General features: G+C 52.9%; 1 protein-coding gene across 3 annotated transcripts in view; it reads left to right on the top strand.

The window, feature by feature from the left end:
* Window positions 1–24,663, top strand: part of PEPD (peptidase D) — a 108,611-nt gene that overhangs the window by 23,859 nt on the left and 60,089 nt on the right. For all 3 annotated transcript variants that reach the window (XM_045987361.1, XM_045987359.1, XM_045987358.1), the window contains 5 exons: window positions 369–416; window positions 2,080–2,141; window positions 10,891–10,935; window positions 19,652–19,727; window positions 20,640–20,686. In XM_045987361.1, the coding sequence (XP_045843317.1) occupies window positions 369–416; window positions 2,080–2,141; window positions 10,891–10,935; window positions 19,652–19,727; window positions 20,640–20,686 (278 nt within the window). The remainder of the gene's footprint in view (window positions 1–368; window positions 417–2,079; window positions 2,142–10,890; window positions 10,936–19,651; window positions 19,728–20,639; window positions 20,687–24,663) is intronic.

Here is a 24,663-nt window from a genome sequence, read left to right as displayed (position 1 = left end):
AAAAAAAAAAGAGGAGGGAACATATGGACAGAGGTGCTGGCCTCCCAGCAGGGGTGAGGGTCAGTTGGGCGGGTCCAGCTGTATGAAGCCTGGGATGTGTGTGGGACCCAGAGGCGTGTGGGAAGCTGTGCCTCGTGTAGGTGTCTATCCCTGTCTGCCACTTGAAAGCCATGTGGCTTTCAGAAGACCTCCGGCATCCGTGAGCCTCAGTCTTCTCATCTGCAGGATGGGGACAACAGTATCACCGCCTGTTTTTACAACCAGCTCCGTAAACATGAGCTGCCATCATTAAGCCATGGTGGCATTGTCATCTCTATCAGATGTCTTTGTGGTTATTCTAAAGTGGAATTTTTTTTCTGACCTTTCAGATTGCCAGCGTCCTGACATCACAGAACCCCTCTGTCCTCCTCACTTTGGTAAGTGGCTGGTGTCCAGGGACCGGGCACCATGGAGAAGGGTTTTAGGGAGCTGCCTGCCCCTGCAGAGGATTGGGAAACAGGAGGAATGGTCATCAGTAACAGGTAGTGACACGTCATTCAGGGTGGCTGAATACAACCGGGACCACATCCTCCATCCTCCAGTGTCCCTGGGAGGGGCCGGGTCCTGCCAGAAGACACCATGCCTACTCCAAAGGTTAAGACGCAGGTGGAGCGTGTATTTGTGTCAGGCTGATTGTGGAGTTTGTGGATAAGGATAATAGTATGCTTCCACTGCCTGTCTTCTCCATTGTTAATAGAATTTTTTTTTTAAGATTTTATTTATTTATTTGACAGAGATCACAAGTAGGCAGAGAGGCGGGTAGAGAGAGAGAGAGGAGGTAGCAGGCTCCCTCCTAAGCAGAGAGCCTGATGCGGGGCTCGATCCCAGGACCCTGGGATCATGACCTGAGCCGAAGGCAGAGGCTTTAACCCACTGAGCCACCCAGGCGCCCCTGTTAATAGGATTTTAAAAGACACACCCGTGGTGTGTGTCCACAAGGTTGTTGTTGGGCATCAGATTTAGAATTTAGACCGAGGGTCTGCCACGGCCTGGGGGTGGGTTAGGGTGTATAGGGGGCCCTTGGTGACTTACATAGGGCTGTGGGGGTCCTCGGGCTGTGAAATGGCTCAGAGAAGAAGCCTGCTTTCTTGCACTTTCTCGACCTTGGGGAGTTTCAAATATGGAGCGTGTACAACCGTTCTTCCCTCCCAAAGTGACCCTTCTCTTCCTCATTTATCGATTCTTTTTCAGAAATAGTTCTTCTTGATTCTTTTATTTATTTATTTTTAAAATATATATTTTTTAAAGCACTTCACACGGTGTCTCTCTTCCGCTCTGCTGTTTTGATAGCCGAGCAGGAAGATTATGTGAGATGCTTGTGGTCGGAGATGGCCTGGTGTGCTTTCTTTAGGGAGCATTATTCAATGTTGGCCTGTCGTTCTTGAGGAGGAAGGGCAGTTTAGAATGCCTTGCCTCTCCGGGGATGACATGCTTTTCTCTGAGTCCCCTTTTGTCTCCTCTCCTGTCTGAGTTCCACTTGGGGTCTCCTCCCAGTCAGGGAAAGGACAGGGAGGTACCACAGCTCCATGGTGTCACTGAGAAGTGCCCATCACGCCAGAGCTGGGTCCTTCCCATGTCTCCGGGAGGGCTGGGTTTGACCGAGCTTTTTGGGCCCTGTCAGTGGGGAGTGTGTGCATACTCGTGTGCATTGAGGGAGATGGGGGCAGCCTGGGAGAGTAGATGGGGTGGCGGGGAGAGCAGTCTCGTAGCCCCACCTGTGCCTGCACAGTCTGAGCCGGTTTCAGCAAACTGGTCTGATGGAGGAGGCTTTCATTCCCCTGGGATGCTGTTTGTGCATCCCTTTCCTTTCCTCCATGTTCAAGCTACGGCAGAGAATGGACAGCTTGCCTTTGTGCAGGGGTGGGAGGGCAGGCTTGGCTGGGAGTTATCTGAACGGCAGGAAGGGATGAGTTTGCCAGGCTGGAGTGGGGGCTCCTGAGGCTGGATGGAGGAGGCAGGCCCTCCCCTGCAGGTGGTGGGGACCCTGTGGTGTGGCCCCATGTGCTGAGTCTGCCTTTCATGCTCCCCGTGTCTCTGCAGCGTGGCATCAACACGGACAGCGGCAGCGTGTGCCGGGAAGCCTCCTTCGAGGGCATCAGCAAGTGAGTCCCGGGGCCCCTGGAATGGTCTCCCTCCTCCCCCGTTCACCTCTTCACCAGCAGGCCTTGCCCTGTCTGCAAGCTAGACACAAAATGCATGAACAGGAGGATGCTAAGGGGTCGGATCATGTATTCTGAGGAAATGGTTAAAAATAATTTGCCTAATATCACTTCAACTTCTGCTTCTCTGTTGAGCTCTGCAGGGCGAGTGCCGACTGGCCCGGGCTTGGGGAGCGTGTGCGGGGCGAGGGGGCCTGCTCTCTCTCTCTAGAGACCTCCTCTCAGCTCTGTGGTCTTTGCTCTTCTCAGCCCCTCCCCTCAGTCCTGGCACTGACTCCTCCCAGCCTGAGTCCTCTGTTGCCCCAGCCTCAGCTAGGGACCCCCTTAATTGCCCTCGCTCCCTCGTTTAGCTCCAGGCCGGTCTTCCAAACCCCACTCCCTGGCCTGGCCCTCTCCAGGCAGGAAGGCAGATGTGGGGCCAAAGTAGGGCACCTTGCCCTCCTTGTCTCCCTTACACCAAGGCCCTTGGAGAGTGCTTCCTGCCAGCTGGGCTATGTCCCCAAGCCAGTTGGGGACTGGCCCTGGGGGGCTCTGTGGGGCCCCAGGCGGTGGCAGAGGAGCCCTTGGGGAGGCGCCTGCTCCCCCAGGCTGCTGAATGTGGACCGACCCCCAGCCTCGATCCTGGGCCTCCGTCCCCAGCTCCTCCCCCACCACCCTCAATCTGCGCCACTACGTCCTGTCGTCCTTTGGTGGACCAAGGCCGTGACAAAGGAAGAGCCTTATAATTATGTATGAGCCTGAGCCACAGGGAGTTGGTGCGTCTGTGTGATGTAGGGGTGATTAGGAAGGATTATGAGCTCATAAATATGGATCACTCCCCCAATGATAAGAATGATGGGATGGGAGCGAGTATCCCGTTTGCTTCTCATTGCTCGAATCCCTGCATCCTCTTGGGAATTTCCCCAGAGTAGCCACATGCTCGCTCCTTGAAATGTTGGCCGTGGAGCTGCCATTCTACACGCCTCCTGCCCGCCCCCCGCCAACACCCCCCCAACCCCGCCCGGCCCCAGAGCAGAACACAAGGCCTGGGCCCAGCCTCCCCTGGTCCCCCAGCATGGCCTGCCTCAACCAGCACCAACATCTGTGTTCCCATGGGCTGGCTCCACCAGCCTCCCTAGGTCTCTGCCTCGTGGGGAGAGCCCTGAGTGGGAGGAGGGAGCCCTCATGGTCACCTCGCAGACCAGTGCTTTGACCTTAACAGAGCTTGCCCTCTGAGTCTCAGCACCCCCCACGCGTAATGGTGTTGCTGGGGCTTGCCATGGGTGGGAAACGGGACCCTGCCCTCCCCCAGAGCCTGGCATGGAGCTGGTGCTCAAGAAACAGGTGTTCAGTCATTCACAAGCACATCCCCATGCAGCCCTGTTGCTCCCCGAGCCTTGGTCTCTGCATCTGTGCAGTGGGCCGGGTGGACTTCGGGATCACTGATCAGAAGATTCCCAGTGGCAGTGAGTTACGGGTTCTTCACCTGCCCCCTCCAGAGGCTTCTGGTGCCGAGACCGCCTCCCCAGCACCCTGGGAACAGGTCTGGCAGGTGGTGTGGCACGTATGAGAGGGAGCTCTGGATGTGGCCCCCGAGAGCAGAGCTCTGCTGGCCGTTCCCCAGGTTTTCCCAGAGAGGAGGCATGGGAAGATACAGGGACCTCACGGTCAGTGGGCCATGGAAGCTGAGGACTCTTCCCTAGAAGGGGTCCTGCCGTGAAAGTATGCAGACTTCAGCCTCTGGCCCCTGTTGCTCCATGGGACCCCTCAGCTTCCACCAGGAGCCCGGAGGAGCCTGTGTGCTGCCCAGCCCCCACCCCACCCGGCTGTGGTGGAAGCTGTTTTGGAAAGCCAGGCACTGCCTTAACCTTGCTGCTTGTGCTCCCCAGGCCCTGGCTGGTGCCTCTCTGATCTGTAGTCCAGTCCAGATGGGGCGGACTCTGGGGTACTCCCCAGCCCCTCCTCGCTGGGCCGAGAGCCTGCCCCCGCAGGCCAGTGCTGGGGGCTTGGTTCCTGGCGTCGCTGACACACTGCTGGTGAGAGCCTTTCCACGTGTCTCTGCTTCAGAGTACCTGGCCTGCCTGTGGTCCTCCTCCCTTCCCTCTGGGGCCCACTTCGAGTAGCTCGGCCCTCGGGTTCCCTGTGGGGTAGGAACCTGTGCTGGGTGCCCTACCCTGCATGCCACAGATACGCCTTCGGACCCCGGTCTCTGCCTCCAGCTGCCTGTTGGAAGGTCCTGTCTGTACTCGCGGGCTCTTGGGTGCTGCTCAGTCCCCCACCTCCCACTCACCTGGCTGCCAGCGCCTCGACTCGGTCCCCTCGTGGCTTCTGCCATTGTCCTTGAGGGCTGCGTCTGCTCAGCCACGTTCGCCTGCCTGCCGCGTCTCCAGCTGTTTGCTGTGGGTAATAATAGCCTGTTTCCTAAGCAAGATGAGGCTCGCTATTGTCCTACTTTCCGTTGGTGTCTATCACCGGTTACTTCTTACTGCCCTAGCAAAGCATCTTACTCCTGGAAATTTGGATTTTGACCCTTCTGAACATCTCTGAAACACCTCATATCTTGGATTTTTGATTGACCTGCTGTGGCAGAAGTTCGGGCTCTAGGTTTATGCTGTTGGGCCATCCCAGGCCACCTTTGTCCCTTGGTCCCGGGGGAGAAAGGAGCTTCTCGTAGAACAGTGGCCTCACCTGTCCGCCCAGTCCAGACCTTCTGGGCGCTCGTCCAGGTATGCAGTCGCCTGTGACCTTGTCTCCAAGTTGACTCCTCAGCATTGGCTGCCTCTGGGTCTGTGACCTTGGTGAGGCTATGGGTTTGGTCCTAGGAGACCTCAGAACTCTCTCAGGCTCCTCAGATCAGGGGCAGGCCACTTGATGCCCATGGCAGGGAGTGTGCCCGGGCTCACGCTGGTGAGGATGGTGGAGAACCAGGAGCAGAGGGAACCAGAGGAGAGGAGTGGGGGTGGGGCGGTTGACATGCACCAGGATCTCCTTGTGGCATGCAGCCCCTGGGGTCACCAAGAAGGGTGTCTCTGTTCTCCCTGGGGTGACAGAATCAGGCGGGGATAGTCAGCTGGGCTTTGTGCTGAGTTTGGGCTCTAGCCCAGGCCACGGCTCCATGTGTGGTCACACTGGAGCAGGGAGAGCTCCCACAGGAGGCATAGAAGGATCAGACACCCCATGGGCTCTCACTGGAGATTGGGGTCAGGTGTTCCTTGCCAGGTCCTGCTGAGGACAGGGCCAGGGCTATTCTGTGGCCGGGACTAGCCGGAGCTGAGGTAAAGAGGGTAGGGGTGTGTGTAAGGAGGGCATGGGGCCTTTCTCTGTGGGCTGCCTCCCATGGCTGCCTGGAGCAGTTGGTTCCTATAGCCTGGGAGCAAAGGCAGACACAATAAATCTTCGCTAGCATCTGAGGGCTAGCATCTGAAGCTTTGGAGCAGGTTGTCCTGAGAGAGAGAGAGAGAGGCTGACCATGGAAGAGAAGACAATCTGCAGGGCCAGGTGCCCCCGGGGGTGCCTTCTTGGCAGGAGACAGTTCCCTCCGAAGCCCGCAGCCTGCAGGGGACCCCTGGGCCAGGGCAGTGAGCTGCAGAGGGCTCAGTTTTGCATCGTTGTCTGAGAGAGAAATACGGTCAATATTTTACATCAGCTGGTTATTCAGGATAAGCATATTTCTTATCTTTTGGCATTTACTTAAATTGCTTTGCATATTTGAAGACAATTGCTTACAAATTAATTCCATTTCAATAAGCAGTTAAATATGAAATTGCTGAATTTGGGGGTTGCTGATGTAGGGATATAAATATTCAAAGATGGGAATTTTTAAACCCAAGAAAGAGAGGGACTTTGTTAAAACCTGGTGATCACAACAAAATTCTGGTCTGTGTGTGGTGGGCCGGGGGGACTTGGCTTTGTGGTTTCTGTTAACTTGTGTATCAAGGTGGTGTTGGTTAACTTGAGCTTCTCATTATGGCCCATGGGATCTCCAGGAGGACACAGGAACTCAGCCCAGCCCCTAGCAGGGGAGGGCAGTGGAGCAGCCTTGTGGGGCATGTTCTCCAGCGGGCCTCACCTTCTTTCTGGGGTTAGAAACTGCAGGGGGAAGGCCAAGGGCAGAGGCGTTTGGGCCCATCCCACTCACCCTTTGTCACCCGTCCCTCAGGCTGAACCGACCCTCATAGGCATCCGTGTGTTTGTTGCTGTTTTTACCCAAATGAATACATGCTCATTAGAGAAAATGCTGACTAGGACAGAGGCAAAAGCAAGGAATATCCAAATTTTATCACCCCAAGTTAGACCCTGTCAACACTCTGGGGAATGCCTTTTGGACTCTCTCGTGTGTGTCTTGAATGTTTCTCTATTTTTGTATCTGAGAACCCTTTTGCATGAGTCCGTGTGTTTCTGCATGCGTTTATAGTTGGGGGGGATCTTTGTGTATTAGTCTAAGCGTATGCCTGTCTGGGTGGGGGTGTGTGTGTGTGTGTGTGTGTGTGTGTTCCATATACGACTGTGTGTGTCTGCCCGCGCCTCTTCTGAAGTACGTGCCTGCCTAGGTGTGTGTTCATCGTATCTGTTGTGTTCGCAGCTGTGTTTGTGTGGTGGGTCACTTTGCTGCTCATGTGTCCGCAGGAGCATGTTGGTATGTGTACGGACATTTTGTAAAGTGAAATTTTACTGCTGTGTTTGCCTGCTGAGTAGACAGGCCATTGCTTTTCCTAACGTCAAAGTGACATTTGGGGAAATGGGAGGCAGAGTTCGTGTGGTCATCTTGATTTATGTCATCTGCTGCTCTGTTCTTGACTCTGAACCATGTTGGCTGCCTGTGGTCTCTTTGATATTTCACAAGTAGGGCTTTGATTGTACAGCATTTCAGGTGACTTTGAGTTGGTCTTATTTGTGTACTTAGGAGTCCCCAAAGCTTTGGAGATCTGGAATCCTCCCAGCCTGCTAATGCCCCCTTCCCACTTCTCTCCTCTGTCCTGCCTTCTTCAGTGGGCTCAGCCAGCGGAGGGGGTGTCAGCTGCATAACCACGGCATTAGAGAGGTGTTTTCAAACATCAGTAACGGGGGCCAAGGAGAGTCTCTGCTTGGTCATGAGCCAACATGCCCTGTGTATGATATCCTGACCCGAGATGGAACAGGGTTCAGAATCCAGGGGGTTGAAGGCTTGCCCCGGCTTCTCTGCCGAGGCCTGCATTTTGTGCTGGGCCATGCCAGGCTTCCCCAGCTTTATCAGGTTGAGGAAGTACCCTTCTCTTCCTAGTTCATTGAGTGTTTTTTATCGCAAAACGTTGTTAGATTTTATAAGATCCTTTTTCTACATCTGTGTGGTTTTGTTCTAAATTTTGTTAATATGGTGTATTATATTGATTCTTTTTGTCTGTTGAAGTAACCACATTCCTGAGTTAAATCTGACCTGGTCATGGTGTATGTTTGATAGATTTTGTTTGTTAGTATTTTGTTGAAGGTTTTTTGGTGCCAATGTTCATGAGAGATTTCCACCTGTAGTTTTCTTGTGATGTCTGGTTTTGGTATCAGGATAATTCCGAGCTTGTAGAATGAGTTGAAAAGTGTTCCTTCCTCTTCTAGTCTTAGTGAGAGTTAAAGAAGGATTGTTGTCAATTCGTTTTTAAGCATTTGGTATTCATGATGCAGGCGTTGGACCCAGGGCTTTTCTTTGTGAGAAGGTTTTGATTTCTAATTCAGTCTCTTTACTTGTCATGGGTCTATTTGGATTTTTTTTTTCTTATATAGTTTTGGTAGTTTGTGTCCTTAGGAATTTTTCTTCTTTTTCTTTTTAAAAGATTTATTTATTATTTTTTTTTTTTTTGAGAGAGAGAAAGAGAGTACAAGCAGGGGCAGAGGCAGAGGAAGAAGGAGAAACGGAGTCCCCGCTGAGCAGGGAGTCAGACATGGGGCTCTATCCCAGGACCCTGGGATCATGACCTGAGCTGAAGGCAGACGCTTAACTGCGGCACCCTGGAATTTGTCTTCTTCATCTCAGTTATCCAGTTATTGCCATATAGAAAAGACATCTTATAATCCTTTAATCCTTTTAATTTTGTTAAATCAGTAATAAGGCCCCCCCCTTTTTTTTTAAAATCTCTGGTCAGTAATTTGAGCCTTCTCTTTATCTCTTGGCCAGTCTAAAAGTGTCAATTTTGTTGATCTTTTCATAGAACCAATTTTTATTTCATTGATTTTTCTCTACTGTTTTTCTATTTTCTATTTCCCTTATTTCTGCTCAAATCTTTATTATTCTATTCTTTCTGCTTGCCTTTGGGTTGAATTTCCTCTTTTTTCTAGTTTCTTTTTAAAAGATTTTGATTTATATTTGTGAGAGGGAGAGAGAAAGTGAGTGCACACATGTGTTGGGGGAGAGGGGCAGAAGGAGAGAGATACAGAGAGAATCCCAGGCAGGCTCTATGCTCAGGGCAGAACCTGATGTAGGGCTTGATCTCATGACCCTGAGATCATGACCTGAGCTGAACTCAGGAGTCTGATGCTTGACCAACCAAGCTACCCAAGTGCTTCTTTTTCTAGTTTCCTAAGGTGGAAGAGTAGGTTATTGGTTTGAGATAATTTTCTTCCTTTTTAACATCGTGTTTTTTGGCTATTAACTTCCTTGTAAGCACTACTTTCGCTGCATTCTGTAGATCTTGTGCTCTCATTTCCATTCGTCTCAGTATATTTTCAGTTTCCCTTGTGATTTCTTCATTGACCTATTGGTTATTTAAGAGTGTAAAATGTAATTTCCACAGATGAGTGAATCTTTCTTCTGTTATTGATTTCTAATCTCATTCCAGTGTGCTTGGAGGACACACTCAATATGATTTCGGTCCTTTTAAGTTTGTTGGGAGTTGTTTATGGCCTAGCATATGATCTGTTCTAGAGAATGTTCCATGTGCACTTGAGAAAATGGGTATTCCCCCGTAGGGTGGCATAGTCTAGAGATGTCTGTTAGGTCTAGTTGGTTTACAGTGTTGCTAATGTCTCCTGTTTCCTTGTCAGTCTTCCATCTAGTTGTTCTGCCTATTACTGCAAGCGGAGTACTGAAGTCTCCAGATATTGTGGGGTTAATTATTTTCCCTTCAGTTCTGTCAGTTTCTGATTCCTATATCTTGGGACTGTGTTGTTAGGTGTGTATAGCCTCATAATTATTATCACTTCTTCATGAATTGATCTTTTAATTTGTATAAAATGTCCTTATCTTTAGTAAATTTTTTTTTTTTTGTCTTAAGCCTTATTTTGTCTGATGTGAATAGAGCTGTTCCAGCTCCCTTTTGGTTTCTGTTTATGTATATACACCTTTTCTCATCCTTCATTTTCAACCTATTTGCGTCTTTGACTCTGAAGTATGTCTTTTTAGAGTGTTTACTTGTATCATATGTCTTTTAATTCCTTCTGCCAGTCCTTGCCTTTAAGTTGGAAAATCAGGTCTGTTTACATCTAAGGTAATTACTGATAAGGAATGACTTCCTTCTGCCATTTTGTTATTAGTTTCTGTATTGTCATATGTCATTTTTGTTCCTCAGCTTCTCTATTACCACTTTCTTTTGTACTTAATTGATTTTTTTGCAGTACATTTCCTTTCTCATCTCCTTTTCTGTATGTCTTAATTATTTTCTTAATTGTTACCTGGGAGATTACAAATGACCTCTTAAACTTGTGACAGTCTAGTTTGCATCAATGTCAACTTCATTTCAGTAGCGTACAACAGCTTTGCTTCCGTAGAGCTCCATGTTGTCCCCTCCCTTGTGCTGTTGTTGAGTACAGATTGCATCTTCACCTGTTCCGTTGGTCAACACAGATTTACGATTAGTGCTTTATATGGTTGTCTTTTAAGTCAGAGAGGTGGAGAAAGGAGTTCCAAAAAAATACATTTACCCCATCTCTCTACTTGCCTATGTAATTACTTTTATCAATGCCCTTTTTTTTCTTATGTGGATTCAAGTTACTCTTGTGTTCTTCACTACAGTCTGAAAGATTCCCTTTAGCATTTCTGGTAGGATAAGTCTTCTAGCGATGAATTCTGTATTTTTGTCTATCTGGAACTGTTTTAATTTTTCTTTCATTTTTGAATCATAGCTTTGCTGGATATAGAATGCTGGTTGACACATTTTTTTTTCCTTTCATCCTAGTGCCTTTTGGCCTTTATAGTTTCTGATGAGGAATCAGCCATTAATCTTACTGAGAATTCCTCATATGTCACACATTTTTTTTTCCTTTTACTGCTTTCAGGATTTTATCTTTGTCTTTTGACAGTTAGATTATATGTCTGAGTGTGGGTCTCTTGGGATTTATCCTATATGGAGTTTATTGGGCTTTGTGGATGTATAGATTCATGTTTTTCATTAAATTGGTGAAGTGTGGGCCCCCCACCCCCACTGGCCAAAATTCTTCTCCTTTATCTTTCTCCTTTTCTCCTGGGACTCCTGTTATGTGTATGTTGGTGCCTCCTAGCCTAGCGAGAGTGGAGGGTGATATTCTGCAGCCGAGCAGCTGGTTCTCTAACTGCATTTAGAGCACTTGGCCTGGCTGCAAGTCTGCTTCAGGAAGTGAGCAGCAGGCCTTCTGTGGGACAGATGGTCATGTAGTTAAAGCTTGGGGCCCTCTCTGGGTCACGCCCTTTCTTGGTATGCTTTGAAAGAAGTATTTCTTGCAGGGAGATGATAGACCATTGAACTAATAGGCTTGATTTGTTTTTCCTCTACAGGTTTAACGTCAATAATACCATTCTTCATCCGGAAATTGTGGAGTGGTGAGTATTGCCTGTGGCTACTTTAGCTGTTTGTTGTGCTCTGCTCAGGAAGCTGAGAGACCCTGCTGCTGCCACCTCAGACAAGATGGTCCCAAGAACAACTCTATTCTGTGTGTGTGTGTGTGTGTGTGTGTGTGTGTGAGAGAGAGAGAGAGAGAGAGAGAGAGAGTTGGTCTGATTTTCCAAAAGGGCCTGAGTCACTTGAATGTCAGTTAAATTTTTCTCACCTTTTATTTAGGAGACTTTTAAAAACTCCTGCCATGAGTGAGCCATGCTCATATGGTCAGTTAGAGTAGATAATGAAAAGAGTGAAAATAAACATCACACATAATCCTATTACCAGAAAGGTAAACATGTTTTCCTCATGTTGCTTCTGTGTCCTGACAAGTTGGCATCCTGTTGTACATGTTCTTCTGTTGCCTCTGTACCTTCCTTGCTGATACCGGCAGCCCGTCCGTACCTGCAGCACACCTGGTTTCTGCTGGGTCACAGCAAGGTACACTTTCTCAGGTTGGGCATCACCTCTGTGGGCCTTGGAAGTGGCCTTCCCACCCAAGCAGTCATTTTGGCCTCAGACTATAGACTCAGTTTTAGGGCAAGAGAGGTAACAGGTTGCTAGTTAGGAGGCTGCTGCAGGATTCAGGTGGTCATGGAAGGGTACTGTGACAGAGTTGGGAGCAGAGTGGTGGGCAAGGGGAGCGCCCCTGGTAGGTGCTGGCTGTGATGTGAGTGAAGGCTGAAGTTGAAGCTAACTCCAGTTTTTTTGTCCTGAACAGCTGGGTAGTGTGTCACTAGGACAGGGATGCAGGTTCCAATGGGAGCGAGGCTGGGCCAGAGGTGGAAATCAGAGCGCCGTCATAGGCATCAGTACTGACCGTGGGAACTTTCTTGGCAGCCACACACGCTCTGAGGACGGGGCCTTTGTCCTTTCGGTACACAGCCGCCTCTTCTTGTTTCTTGTTTGCCCTCTGCAGCTCCCAGCTGAGAGAAGAATAAATCCTGGATACTCAGGAATGGGCCTGCACCCACTTAACACCCCATGTGTGACACTCCCTCCTGGCCACTTACAGTTCGGGTGCTTCGGAGACCATGCTGGGTTGTACGCTCCAGCATCTCCTGAGGGAGAAGTCATTAGTTTGTTACTTTGGAACTTTGCTTTCATTCTAGCGACATTTCCAAGGCTCTGAGGTGGATTCCGCATTCATAAGAATACCTCCCAGCTTTTTCAAAGCCGGCAGCGAACAAATTTGACATTTGATGGCAGTAGAACTATTTTAGAAATGTCACATTGTCTTTACTGCCTCAAAGGTGTGTTTTAATAGCGTGGGTTCTGGCCTCTGTAGTGACCGTAGTCATTCTCAAGTGAGATCCATGGTGCTTTCTGCCCTCTTGGAAGAAGGAAAGGAAGGGTTCTGGGTGGAATGGCAGGCTGGGCCCTCGCTTCCGGGAGAGTGGGGTTTCTGTGATGTCAAGTTATGATTGGCTGACACATCTTTGGGCGCCTGTGTCCTGTATGCTTTCATTACCCCCTCCATCTAGGCCCCATGGAGAAGGGCTGCCTGAGGTGACGGAAGTACCAGCCACTCAGGCACATCATACTCTAACCCCAGGCTGTACCCCTCGGCAAGTCACTTAAGTGTTCGGAGCCTGTTCTCTCTGCTAGTGGTGATGAGGTGATACCTAGTTTGTGAAGTTTCACCAAGTGTCCTTGACCCTTCAGGCCGCCATAACAGTTACCACGGCGGGTGGCTCCTGAACAACAGAAATGTGCTTCTACAGTTCTAGAACCTGGGAAATCCAAGACCGAGGTGGTGGCAGACTCAGTGTCTGGTGATAACCCACTTCCTGGTCCCTAGACGGCCGTGTTCCCACAGTATCCTCACAGGACAGAAGAGGCAGGCGCTCTCTGGGGTCTCTTTTATAAGTCTTGCCAGTCCCATTCACGAGAGCTCTGCCCGCATGACCTGTTCGCCTCCCAAGGCCCCACCTCTGAGTACCAGCACATCGGAGGCTTGGCTCCAGTGTGTCCGTTTTGGAGGGAGACCCATTTCAGCCTATAGCGCTGAGCCTTGGTTTCCTCACAGGCGAAGCAGAAGTGCTGTCCTTTGATAGGTGATGGCTCAAGGCTTGAATGAAAGCAGAAGTCAAGTGCTAACTCAGCTTAATACAATGTCTGTTGCTTGTTTTAAAAAAAGATTTATTGATTTGAGGAGAGAGAGAGACAGAGTGTGTGCGTGAGTGGGGGGAGGGGGAGAGGGAGAGAGAATCCCCTCAGACTCCTGCTGAGTGCAGAGCCAATGCGGGGCTCAGTCTCAGGACCCAGAGATCATGACCTGAGGTCAAGGCCTGAGCCACTCAGGCACCCCGTCTGTCACCTTTTGAGACTGCTTGTGTGTAAGGCACTGTGCTAAGCACTTGAAGCTTGTCCCCTTCTTCAAAGAGGTATTTTGTTTATGCTCTAAGCTAGGTGTTCTGATTATCCCCATTCTACAGATGAGGAAGCTTGAGGCACAGGAGGGGATTTGCCTGAGAAAAAGCCAGGAGCTGAGCTGAGCCCAGGCGGGTGATCCCAGGATCTTGAGCTGCCTCTTGTGTATCTCAGGGGCACCCTGGAAGGGCGGGAGTGGTGGGTTTGCTTGACCTTCTGCCGTGCTCTCGGTCCTCTCTTGACCACGGATGTGCGGGGTGCTCAGAGGGCCCGGCTTGGCTCTGTGTGAGGCCAGGGTGTAGTGAGGGCAGGGGCCTGAGGCTGTGCAACTGAGCTTCGTCCCCCTCCATGTCCCCCTGACTCATGTACCCCACCTCCCCGTTAGCCACTGGGCTGGGGGTGGGGGTGTGCGATTTCTCCTGGGGCCTGTCTGATAGAAGCAAGGAGCAGCCTCTCCCAGCACAGAGGATGCTTCCTGCCTCATTGTTTCTTTGGATGTCATTCATTTCCTCTCTGTGACTGCTTTATTGTTTCCCATTCGCTCGAGCAGTGCCTTTTTGATTTCCTGTAAATTCCTCTATAATCATACTGCTCCCCAGAAACATGAGATCATAACTGATCATTTCTCTCCTCGTGCCGGGTATCGCAGTTCGAATGTGGAGGTCAAAAGTTGAGACTGGAGAGCGGGCGTCTCACTTCCATAATTTAGGCTGTGGTTCCTCTCTCCCGTTCCGCAGGTGATTAAATCGATCTGGAGTTGGGTTAGGAAATAAAGGGAGATACTTCTGTGCCGTATTCATAACTCCGTGCCTCGGATCCTGGGGAAGTACGTCGGGAAGTGCCCCAGAAGCACATCCCCGGTCGCCGCGCGCCTTCTGGGGCCTTAAGTGAGACGGTGTTAAATTGAGTCACACGCCGATTTTAGAGCTGTTAATTACAGAGTGAAGGTGTCGTGCGTGTATTAATCAGGCAGCGCAGTAGCATATCTGTTTCTACTTCCCTGCCTTTTCTGTGCCCGGGAGATGGCGAGGTGTGGCTGGTTCCGGGGCAGAAACACGGTAGCATCCTGCGTCCCGGGTAACACGTCCCGAATTAGAAAAGATACGTAGATGATGACCTAGATTCTCGGAGGGTGTGTGAAAAGTATTCCAGTCAGGTTGCTTTTTGTCTCCTCAGGAATAGGCATTTAATCCTACGTTAACAAGAAAGCCGAGTAGACAGTGGGGGTCCTAGGGCAAAGCAAGGCCTCGAAGGACCACGCGCTGGAAGGCGGGAGATGGGCTGTGGGGCATCAGGCAGAGAGGAAGGCGTGCTGGGCCCCGGGTCGGCACACTGAAGTGCCCCCCCCCCCATGGCAGTCCATGTCCATTTGGCCCACGTCAAGTCTCAAGCACACTTAGCTCACTGCTGAGAGAAGCCACCATTGTCTTCATGGCTCCGATTTCTTTGAGAGGACTTACTGATTGAGCCTCCTGAGGATACGTAATTCCAAGTAGCTCTTTCCTTTCTCTCCCTCCTGTTCTGCCAGGATTTTATCCTTTGCGGCACCAGGTCATGGGGTGTGGAAGGAATGGACGTGGGGTCCTGTGGCCTTGACTTCCTGCCCTCTGGCTCCCACACAACCAGCCCCTCTGCACATTCATCTCCGGGAGAGATGGAATTCCTCTCCCTTCAAATGGTTGTTGGTCACCACGGTGGCACTTGGGATGCTTAGAGACTGATATTGGATATACTTCATCCTGTCTTGCTACTATTTTAATCAGTGGAGCATTCAAACCTCAGCTAATTAATGTCTTAATTCTGGGTTTAATGCCCAGAGGCAGTTTCGTGACCTATGCATATCGAAGGGGAAAAAACCAGCTTGCATAAATAAATCTCAGCCGGGTCCAGTTTTTGTCATTTCTGGCCTTTTGCAGGGGACTCTGGGCCTGGCATGGTGGAGGAGCCTTCTCCCCCATCCTGCTCACGGGCAGGGCCACCGGCCTGGGGACTCCGCACGACAGCCTGCATTGCCTGCACATGTCAGCCACCTCCTCGTGCTCGTCAAAGAGCCTGAGCTGTTCTCAGCCCAACCTGTTAACTGCACCTGTGTTGTCCTGTCCCGAGCCTGGGTCCTCTGGTGCCTCTTGGAGGAGGCGGCCTTGGTCTGGTCCTGGCGACAGAAGACTTGCAGATCGTATTTCTTACCCCATCCCCACACATTCTGGGGCCAAACCCATTCTGGCTGAGTGGGATACTAGGTAGCCCTCACTCTGGAGGGCCCGGGACAGCACAGGCTGGACTGTGGTGGAATCCTCTTTTTCTTTATCTTTTCATGTCTGGGAGTCATAGAAATAGCTGCATCAGAGTCGGGGCAGTCAATCCTTCCTGAAGATAGGGAGAAACTGCAGAATGCTGGGAAGTCTTGTTATTTTTTACAGTCATCGTAAAAACCGTTTCTGGTGCTTGTGTCCTGGAGAGAACTGGGCCAGGCTGGACTCCTGGGACCTGGGCAAGGATTAGACCCCAAGGGCCCTGTGGATAATCAGGTGAGCCTGTTCTCAGGGCCTATTCAGTTGGGCCAGGCCGGTTTTGTTGGAGAACTGCCTTTGTGGCATACTTTGTCCTGGTTTGGGTTGATTTTTTTTTTTTTTAACATGACTTAAAAATAAGTCCTGAGTAAACCCAGGTAAAGGCCTGGTTTGTCATCTCCCACAAATTCAGACTGGGAAGGAAAGCAGGCCTCAGCATCATTGGTTGGACGTGCTGGTGTCTCTGATGGGGAGAGAGTGTGGTTTGCACACCAAGTCTCCTTGGAGGAGAAGCCAATGGCCTGATGTACTGGGCCCCTCTACAGACCTGGGTGCTCCCACTGCCGGGAGAGGCCATGGGGAGAGCCTGTGCCGTGGGCTCCTGGGGTTCAGCTCCTGGGGCTGCCTCTTCCTAGCCATGTGGCTCAGGGCGAGGCAGTGGCTGTGGCAGTCTGTGCTGCTGGAGCCTGGGCAGGCTGTGCCCCTGTCCTGTGCAGGGCAGGCCTGGCTGAGCGACAACCCTCGCTATCTGCCAAACTCCCCTGGGGTGGGGTGGAGGAGGCCTCTTTTTCTTCTTTGAAAAGAGCCAGGAGCTCTCATTTCTGGAAGTAAGGCGTTTTCCAGCTTTGGTGCAACGACCAGGTACTATTTCTAACCCTGGTTCCTGCGTGTCTGTTTTGGGCCAAGCCCTTGGGGTGAAGCAACACTGCCCCCCAGGACCACAGCCTTTTTAGGAAGAGACTTAAGTGTAAGAGTCCTGCGTATGGTAGCTCCCCAAGGATTCCTATAGATTGCCCTGGAAACCTAGGGAAGGGGTTTTGGGGAGCTCCTCCCCCACCTTGAGAAAGGTGTGGTCCAGGTGGGAGCTGGTGGTGAAAGGGGGTGAGCAAAAGAGGTAGGTGGTGAAGACAGGCATGGAAAGGCTCGTGAGTAGTTTTAACTCCATCTGGAGGACATTTAGAGGCCCCTAAAGCTTTTAAGCAAGGAAAAGCATGGTCGCATTTGCATTTCCTAAAGATCCCCAGCCTCTGCCAGTGAGCACAGAGTCCTACAGGCAAGAAGAGGCCGGAGAGCTGTCCAGGCTGGAGGCAGTGGGGGCCAGATGGAGAGAAACCGAGGGTCTGAGAGAGGTTGTAGAGGTAGAATTGGAGCCCTTGGTCCTCACTCGGATGTGGGAGCAACGGATGGATGACGGATGGAGGTGTCTGGGAGGGTGCGCAGGTGTCTGTCTGAAGCAGCATGGGTGCGGCGGAGTTCTGGGGTGAGATGGGGGAGTTGGGGTCACGCTGAGCTGGAGAGCCTGGGGGGCGTGCAGGTGCAGGTACAGCAGAGCAGCCTGTGCCAGTGACTGGGGTTCAGGAGCAAGAAAGAGGGGCAGGAAAGGGAGATGTGGCCAGACGAGGCAGGGCTCCCCGTGCTGCTTCTTGGCAGTCCTGGAATGCCTCTGGACTTGGCAGCTGGGGGTCCTGCTCCCACACGTTGGTGAGGGGGGGGCTGGCAGGCTGGGGGACAGTGGTAGGCCGAGGGAGAAGGGGTGGGGGAGGAGATGGACGAGAGGTTTGAGATAAAACACAAAAGCAGCCCTTGCTCTCCTCGCAAAGCAGAGATGGTAATGGTTTGCCTTCCAGAAACGTGGCAGAGTAGTGGGAGGTAGAGCTTGCCTGGTGGAGGAGGAGGAGGTAAGTGGGTGGTCACGGAGCTCCCAGTAATAGGGGCCACGTGGAGTTCAAGCCCAGGTGTGTATGCTGGGGTGCCGAGCCCCTTCCTTGTGGAGGGGAAGTCTTGGGAGTTCGGAGAGGAGGGGATAGAGATGAGCTCATTCGTCTGCTGAGAAGGGGAGGAGGCCTAGGGAGGGGAGAGAGCTTAGGGAGATAAAGCTGAGAGGAGCCCTCCAGCCCTGCGTGTCCCCTGGCAGTTCATGGCAGAACTGGGATGGTGCCGAGGCCAGTGGGGCTGGTGACTGGGAACTTGCTGTGCCATCCGCCCAGTCGCAGATTTGCCTGCGGCCCTTGTGGCCCTGGATCCTGCTTGCATCAGGCACAGGTTCTGGCTCATCCTCTTGGGGTTTGGCCCAGCCCGTGTGGCTGGGTGGCAAAGGGCCTGGAGGTCTGAAATGTTGGCAGGACGAGCCAGGGATCTGAGTGAAATAGGGGGGCAGAGGGCTGGGGGTGGGCACAGCCTGGGCCTGGCTCCCCCATGTTGTTACTCTGGTCATCACTGCACTTGAGAACAGCGACCCACTCCCTGCTTACCAGAGGCTCGGGCCGGGCTGAGCAGGTGGCAGTGGGGAGTGAAGCCCCAGGGGCTGCTTGGTTATCCTGTGAGTGGATTTGGACCTCAGGAGCTGAGCTGCTCATCCCAATCCTACCCAGGCTTTGCACCCTCCCCTCCAGAGCTCGAGAAGCAGCTTCCTGTTCCCCTGGTGAGACTGCTCCCAGCCCCCTGGTGGGGAATCAGAGATATCTTCTGATGACAGAGAGCCCAGTGTCAGGCTTCAGGGTCTGCTTCCTCCGGAAAGAAAGGCTGTTCATGTGGAAAAAGTCTCCCTGGGCTGACGGGTTTATCTTTTCCACATTCCCCAGAAGGTTTTACGGTCTTAGAAGGGCGTCACGGTACTGTAAGATGCCTCCGTCACTTCCCTGTGACAGATGGCTGGCTGTCCCAGCTGGATGGTACCATGGAGACGGCGTGAGTCAGCGGCTGGCTCAGGCTGCTTCTGTGAAGTCCCCAGAGGTTCGCTGCCATCCTTGGCCTTGGTCAGGCTTCAGGATGCAGATGGCAACTAGAGGAGACAGTGAACGGGGGTGGGGGGCGCGCTGGTCCGCCATCGTCAGACGCTCTGGCTTTGTGGATCTGCAGGGTGCACGAGTGTGTTCCCTTCGCGAGAGGGAGAGGTGGCCGTGTGGAAGCGTTGGCGAAGGCATGTCGTCTTGTGTAAGGGAAGCAGAGCTGGCCACAGGGCATGCACCAGGGACACTGGACTCTTAATGACCGGTCACGGCTGCCCTGAAATGCCCATGGCCTGGAGTTGCTTATCTGAAGTGGAGGTTGAAAATGAATATTTATGTAGCTTCTCTAGCTGAGTTGTACTTGGCAATGAGGTTGATCGCCAAGACCAGAGACCTAACCACATTTGGGCAAATTAACATGAATTCATTATGGGGGCCCCCAGGACCCATCACAATCCAGCTACAGGAGGCACAGCGGAGTCTCAAAGGAGAGCAGGGCGTCTGGGTTGCGCCTGCCTCCCCCACACAGCCCCCCTCTCCTCTTGCCTGTTCCTAGTCTCCTCTCTGCAGACTGGCTGTTTTCCACATTCTTTCCTGCACTCACGGCTGGAAGCGGCTGCACCACCCACTGTTGCCGCCTCCATCCCTGGATCCTGCAGGGGGCCTGACTGGGGTGGGGGAGGGTTCTGGGCTGCCCCAAGAGCAGGTGGGTGGGCTGGGGAGGAGTAGACCTTTCAGCCTACCAGGCAGAGCCCTGAGAGTCGGCACACTAGATTCGGGTCCAACAGCCTCGCCAGGTAGATTTTATCCCCATTTTATGGATGTGGAAACTGAGTCTTGGTGAGGCGAGACAAGTCTGGCTGCAGAATCTGGGTGTCTTCCAGCATCCCACTGCACACCCCCATGTCCCAGTGGCCTGTCTGGGCCCAAGCCGGCCCCGTGCTGCTTCCCAGCCCACGCCGAGTAGGGTGGACCCCGAGGTCTCCGTGGGTGGGAGGGGTCTGGCCAGCCCCCATCACTGACTTGCCACTTTGTTCTTCTCTCTAAAGCCGGGTCTTTAAGACGGACATGGAGCTGGAAGTTTTGCGTTACACCAATAGAATCTCCAGCGAGGCCCACCGGGAGGTAAGCTGGGCACTGTCGTAGCTGGGCTGGGCAGGCAGTGGGGCTCTGAGTGGGGCGGGAGGGCCTCTTTGAGATGGACGGTCCCTCGCGGCTCCAGTCCCGAGTGCCATGTGAACAGGCAGCAGGTGGTGGCTCTTTTCTCTTCCCCAGTGGGGGCAGGACAGGGACAGCAGAGGCTCTGCCCTAGCCCCTCCCCCAAAGGCACCCACACTCGGGACATTCCCCAGCAAGCAGTCCCCGCTTCCCAGAGTGTGGGGTTCTCCTTCCTGGCACTCAGGTGGTTCCAGCTCCTTTTAAACGATCTCCCGTCCTTACCCGTGATTCAAGCACAGTGATTACTACCCTCCGTTTTCCGAAAACAGCCTCTCTCAGGCAGCTCTTCCCCAAACCGCCCCACTTCCCCTGAGGGGAAGAGCAGACAAGGAAGTGTATTCCTGCAGGACGCCTAGGGTGACTGGGACAGCCTGGTGCCAGCATAAGTGACAGTCGCAGGGAGACAGACAAGGGTCATGTGTGGGCCACAGTCTTCTTGCATGAATTCATCTTCTGCGTGCTCTGTGACAGCCAAACAAAGGAAACCTTTTAGGCTAGGCATCGCTTCCCAAGCATTAAGGATTCACCAGACATCTTGGTGAAATCTTGGCCACCGCCTGAGTCAATCGTGCGGCTTGGTGCCGGGTGCTCATGGGCCCACAAGTGGAAGCGCTCCGGCATGGTTTAAATGAACCGTGTGGCTCCTGGAGCTTTAAAACAGTTCAAATTTGTCCCGTGTCTGCACCTCCGCATGGCCAGACCATTCTTTTTTTTTTTTTAAAAGAAGAGTTTCTTTTGAAAACCTGCTATACATTATTTATAAGGCAGTGTTACTTATCTCCTTAATACAAATGTCTTTGCTTAATATCCATCCTCCAGGTAATGAAGGCCGTAAAAGTGGGAATGAAGGAATATGAGATGGAGAGGTAAGCTGCTATGTTTCTCTGGGTAATGATTAAAATGTAAAAAATAGTCATCGACGTCCCCTGAGCGGGGACTAGATGAACTCCATGGGGCAGAGCTGGGACTGCGAGCAGGGCTCGGCGCGGGGGCGGGGGCGTCTGTCACCAGACGGTGGCCACCTCCCTGGCTCTGGGCAGAGTGTTTGACAGTAATGGCCTCTGATGACTTGTCGGGATGGTTTAGTGCCCCATCATTCCACGCTTGGACTTCGTTTCTGCAATTTGCGGGAAACGTTACCGAATAGCTCCTGTTGGGACTCCGAAGGCCGCTGGTGGTGCAGCGTGCCATTTTTATGTGTGGACATCGCCGTTAGGTCGGCTGTGTTGGACGGACAGGTCGAGGAATGGTTAAGTGGCTCATAAAGCGTTCTGGAGAACTCCATTGGCCTCTGGCTCCAATCAGGCTCGCAGCGAGCCACTGCCCGCCTGCCACCCCCAGCACTTCCCGGGGCGGCCAAGCCACAATGGGTGGGGCCCGGTCAGCTCCTCGGCCCCACTCGACTCCGGGGCCCAGGGCTCCACACGTGCTGCCCGTGGCCTGAGGAAGCCCTGGGGTCATACCCAAACAGCCCCAGTGGCTCACCTCCCGCCCAGGTCCTGGGGCAGGAGATCCCCAGTACAACATCTCCCCACAGTGACCACACCATCTGGAAGCTCTGCGGAGGAGACCACGCAGGAGAGGCTGCCAGTACTAAGAAATGCATATTTGGTCTCTGCCCCCAGTTCCTGGCACAGAGCTTCTAGAACCCTTGGAATTCCTTCAGTGAAAGTGTCTTTTTTCACAGCAAGCCCCTTTCACTCACACCTGAGTGACTCTTAGAAGGTTGGGGCTGGTTGCTAGAGGAAACAATCCCGACACTGGGGGTTGGGACTCTCAGCCCTGCCCTCGAACTCCAGGGGGAGGGGAGAGAGGACAGAGTGGGGGTTCTGAGCAGTGACTTGCTTAGTTGTGCCTGCAGAAGGGAACCTCCATAGAAACCATAAGCAGTGGGAGTGCTGGGAGGGTGGTAGGCCCGGGGGCAGGGCCTAGAGGCTTTCTGTCCCTTCCCCTGTACCTTGCCCTGCACATCTTATTTCTCTTCCGTTTGGCTTTTCTTGAGTTGTGTCCTTTCTGATGAAGTGGTAATAGTAAGTAAAGCACTTTCCTGAGTTCTGTGAGCCACTCAAGCAGATTATAAACCCAAGGAAGGGGTCATTGAAACCCCAAATTTATAGTCAGTCATTCTTAAGTATGGAGCCCTTAACCTTGAGGTCTGTGCTAACTTGGGCAGTTAGCGTCAGAATTAAATTGTAGGACATCCGGTTGGTGACCACAGAGGATTGGAACATTCCTTGGTGTGGAAAACCCACACGCTTGGTGTCAGAGTGTCGTGTGTACAGAAAAAAAGACTTTTCCCTTCACCGCCACCCCTGTTCTGGGCTGCCCCTTCCTACCTGGCCTTGTAGGAGCTTGGTGCTGCCCCCGCTTCCCCACTTTGCAGAGCCCACCTGGGTGCCCTGAGGGGCCGTTCTGCCCCACGGGCCCCTCCCAGCCTTTCTGGCCTGCCCACAGTGTGAGTGTGGGGTGAGGGCAAGGTGCAGGGTCAGAGTCAGCCATGGGCACAGTGGGCATAATGTTCACCATCGTGTGGCTTGGGGAGAGCATCTCTTTCAAAGTCTAACCCTGAAAGGAGTCCGGAACAGAGGGCCTCTGTCTTTCTGTCCTCTTACCCTGCGTAGAAAGAGGTTAACATGGCCTCGAGGGCCCTTATTATGTGGTGTCCCGGGAGGGGGCATGGAACAAGAGCTTTGTCAGGGACCCAGCTCTGTCCCTCTGGAGGAGGATGGGGACGGGCACACAGAGCTGTCCTAGCCTCTGCCTTCACACTGTTTGCTGCTCTGCTAGTCCCAGGGTCCTTGTCCCCCACCAGGATCTGGGACAGAGGGAGTTATGCGGGGGCTACCTGGGAGGTGGGCCAGGCAGCAGACCCCCAGATAGGCACTGCCCCACAAATCTCTTCCCAGCTGAACTGGCCCATAGCAGGTGCCTCAAACAAAAATAACCCAGAAATTAGAGCAGGGCTAGCTTGCCCCAGAGTGGAGCCCTGCCGTCCCCTGTGCGCCGGTGGCCTTGTGTCCTCAGCTGCCAGCAGCCTGGCTCTAAAGCCAGCTCCTGGGAGGGGCAGGAGCTGCCCTCCCACCCCGGGGTCCAGAGCCTGAGCCCACCACCGCTGTCGCCCAGCTGGGCCTGCGTGTGAGCTCTGACCAGGGGCTCTCGGAGCCCTACCGCCAGCCCCCTACTCCCCCATCCAGGGCATGGGGGTCGTTTTTCTCTTTTAATGAGAAATTTCAAATATCCACCACCCCCCACAAAAAGAAAAAAGGACAGGATAATGTACCTCGAAGTCCTCACCGGGGTTTGACATTGAGCTGTGCTTTTGCACGAAGGGGCCTTTATTTAGCTGAGCTGTGGGGACATCATCCCTTAATCCTCAAACCGCTCGGCACCCCCCGCCCTCCATCCCCTGGTCCCATGGCTGCCTCCTCTGTGGATCAGGAGAATCGAGACTGAATCTCACTCCAGGGCTGCCCTGAGGGTGCCGAGGGGCGTTACTTTGGCTCGAAGGGTGTGTGCACTGTTGTGCTCCTACTGTATGCCCTGCTCCCCATGGCTGGCTGTAAGAGGTACGCAAGAAAAGCAGGAACCTTCCTGGGGGGCAGGCTTGGAGGTTGTGGATGGCGCTGAGGAAAAGCTGAGGCAGAGAAGATGAGAACAAAGACGGAGTCTGTTCCTGAAGGACAGGTGAACAGGGTGACCTGTGGAAGCAGACAGTGTCACCTCCAAAGGCAGTGGAAAGATGGTTGTTCTGGGACATCTTGGGATGTACCTGGCCACATTTGACGAGGGCGCTCCCTATGACCGGGGTCAGCTGAAGCCCACGGGAAACTTTGCAGTGGTGAGCAGGGGGCTGACTTCTCTATCCTGAGCTTTCTTCCCCACGGGCGAGTTTCTCTGTCACTGCCCGGGTGGCTCTGTGACACAGTTCTGTGATCTGCGTCCTTGGGAGGCTGGAGGCTTCTTGAAGTCCCTTCTCCTTTATGTACAGTGTCTGGCCCACGGTTGGAGTCAAGCAGTATGTGTTTGTGGGTTGGCTGGATGGATGGGAGACAGAGGAAAGTGTCCTGAGCTATTTTTTGCTGTCCTCTATGCTGCCGTGAACTTTTAGAATTCTTTTCTTAACTAGGTGGAGAGTATAAAAATCTCCTCTAGGGCCGGTGTTGTTTCCCGCAGGCTGTGGCCCTTGTCATACAGGCTGGACCGATGCCCGGGAAGGCCCAGGGCGGCCAGACTCCTCTGCAGGCTGCTGACCCAGGGGGGTCAAAAGAGCATCTCTAGAACCTGCTGGGTGTTCTGCCAGGAGCACGGCTGGCACCAGCCCCCCAGGGGGACACAGGGCAAGGAGAGAAGGGACTCCTGTGTGTCAGGATGAGGCAGGGTGGGAGCAGGGGACGGGAAGCCGAGATGGGGCTGATTTTTCTCAAAAAAGGGCACAACATCAAGGCAGCAGTACTCAGACTCTGGTCCTAAGCCTCGGGGTTTTTTGTTGTTTTATTATCAAAGGCTTGTTGTACACTCTTGAGGGCATGTTAAAAGAAAAAAGAGGGGCTCCTGGGTGGCTCAGTGGGTTAAGCCTCTGCCTTTGGCTCAGGTCATGATCTCAGGGTCCTGGGATCGAGCCCCGCATCAGGCTCTCTGCTCAATGGGGAGCCTGCTTCCCCCTCTCTCTCTGCTGTGCTGCTCTGTCCCAGGCAGCAGCCCACACTGGCCTACACTGGTGGCCTCCCGTTCTTTTCCAGTGCTGCGTGAGCAAAGCGCTCGCCCAGCTGTACTGTGCTCAGGGCCTGTTGCCTTTCCTGCCCTCTGGCCGGACGGAGCGACACACCTCCTGGGTGTATGGTGT

This window comes from Meles meles, chromosome 19, assembly GCF_922984935.1.
Source record: "Meles meles chromosome 19, mMelMel3.1 paternal haplotype, whole genome shotgun sequence".
NCBI classification, from domain to species: Eukaryota; Metazoa; Chordata; class Mammalia; order Carnivora; family Mustelidae; genus Meles; species Meles meles.
Note: the sequence above shows the minus strand (reverse complement) of the source record. Positions and strands in the feature narration are given on the sequence as shown.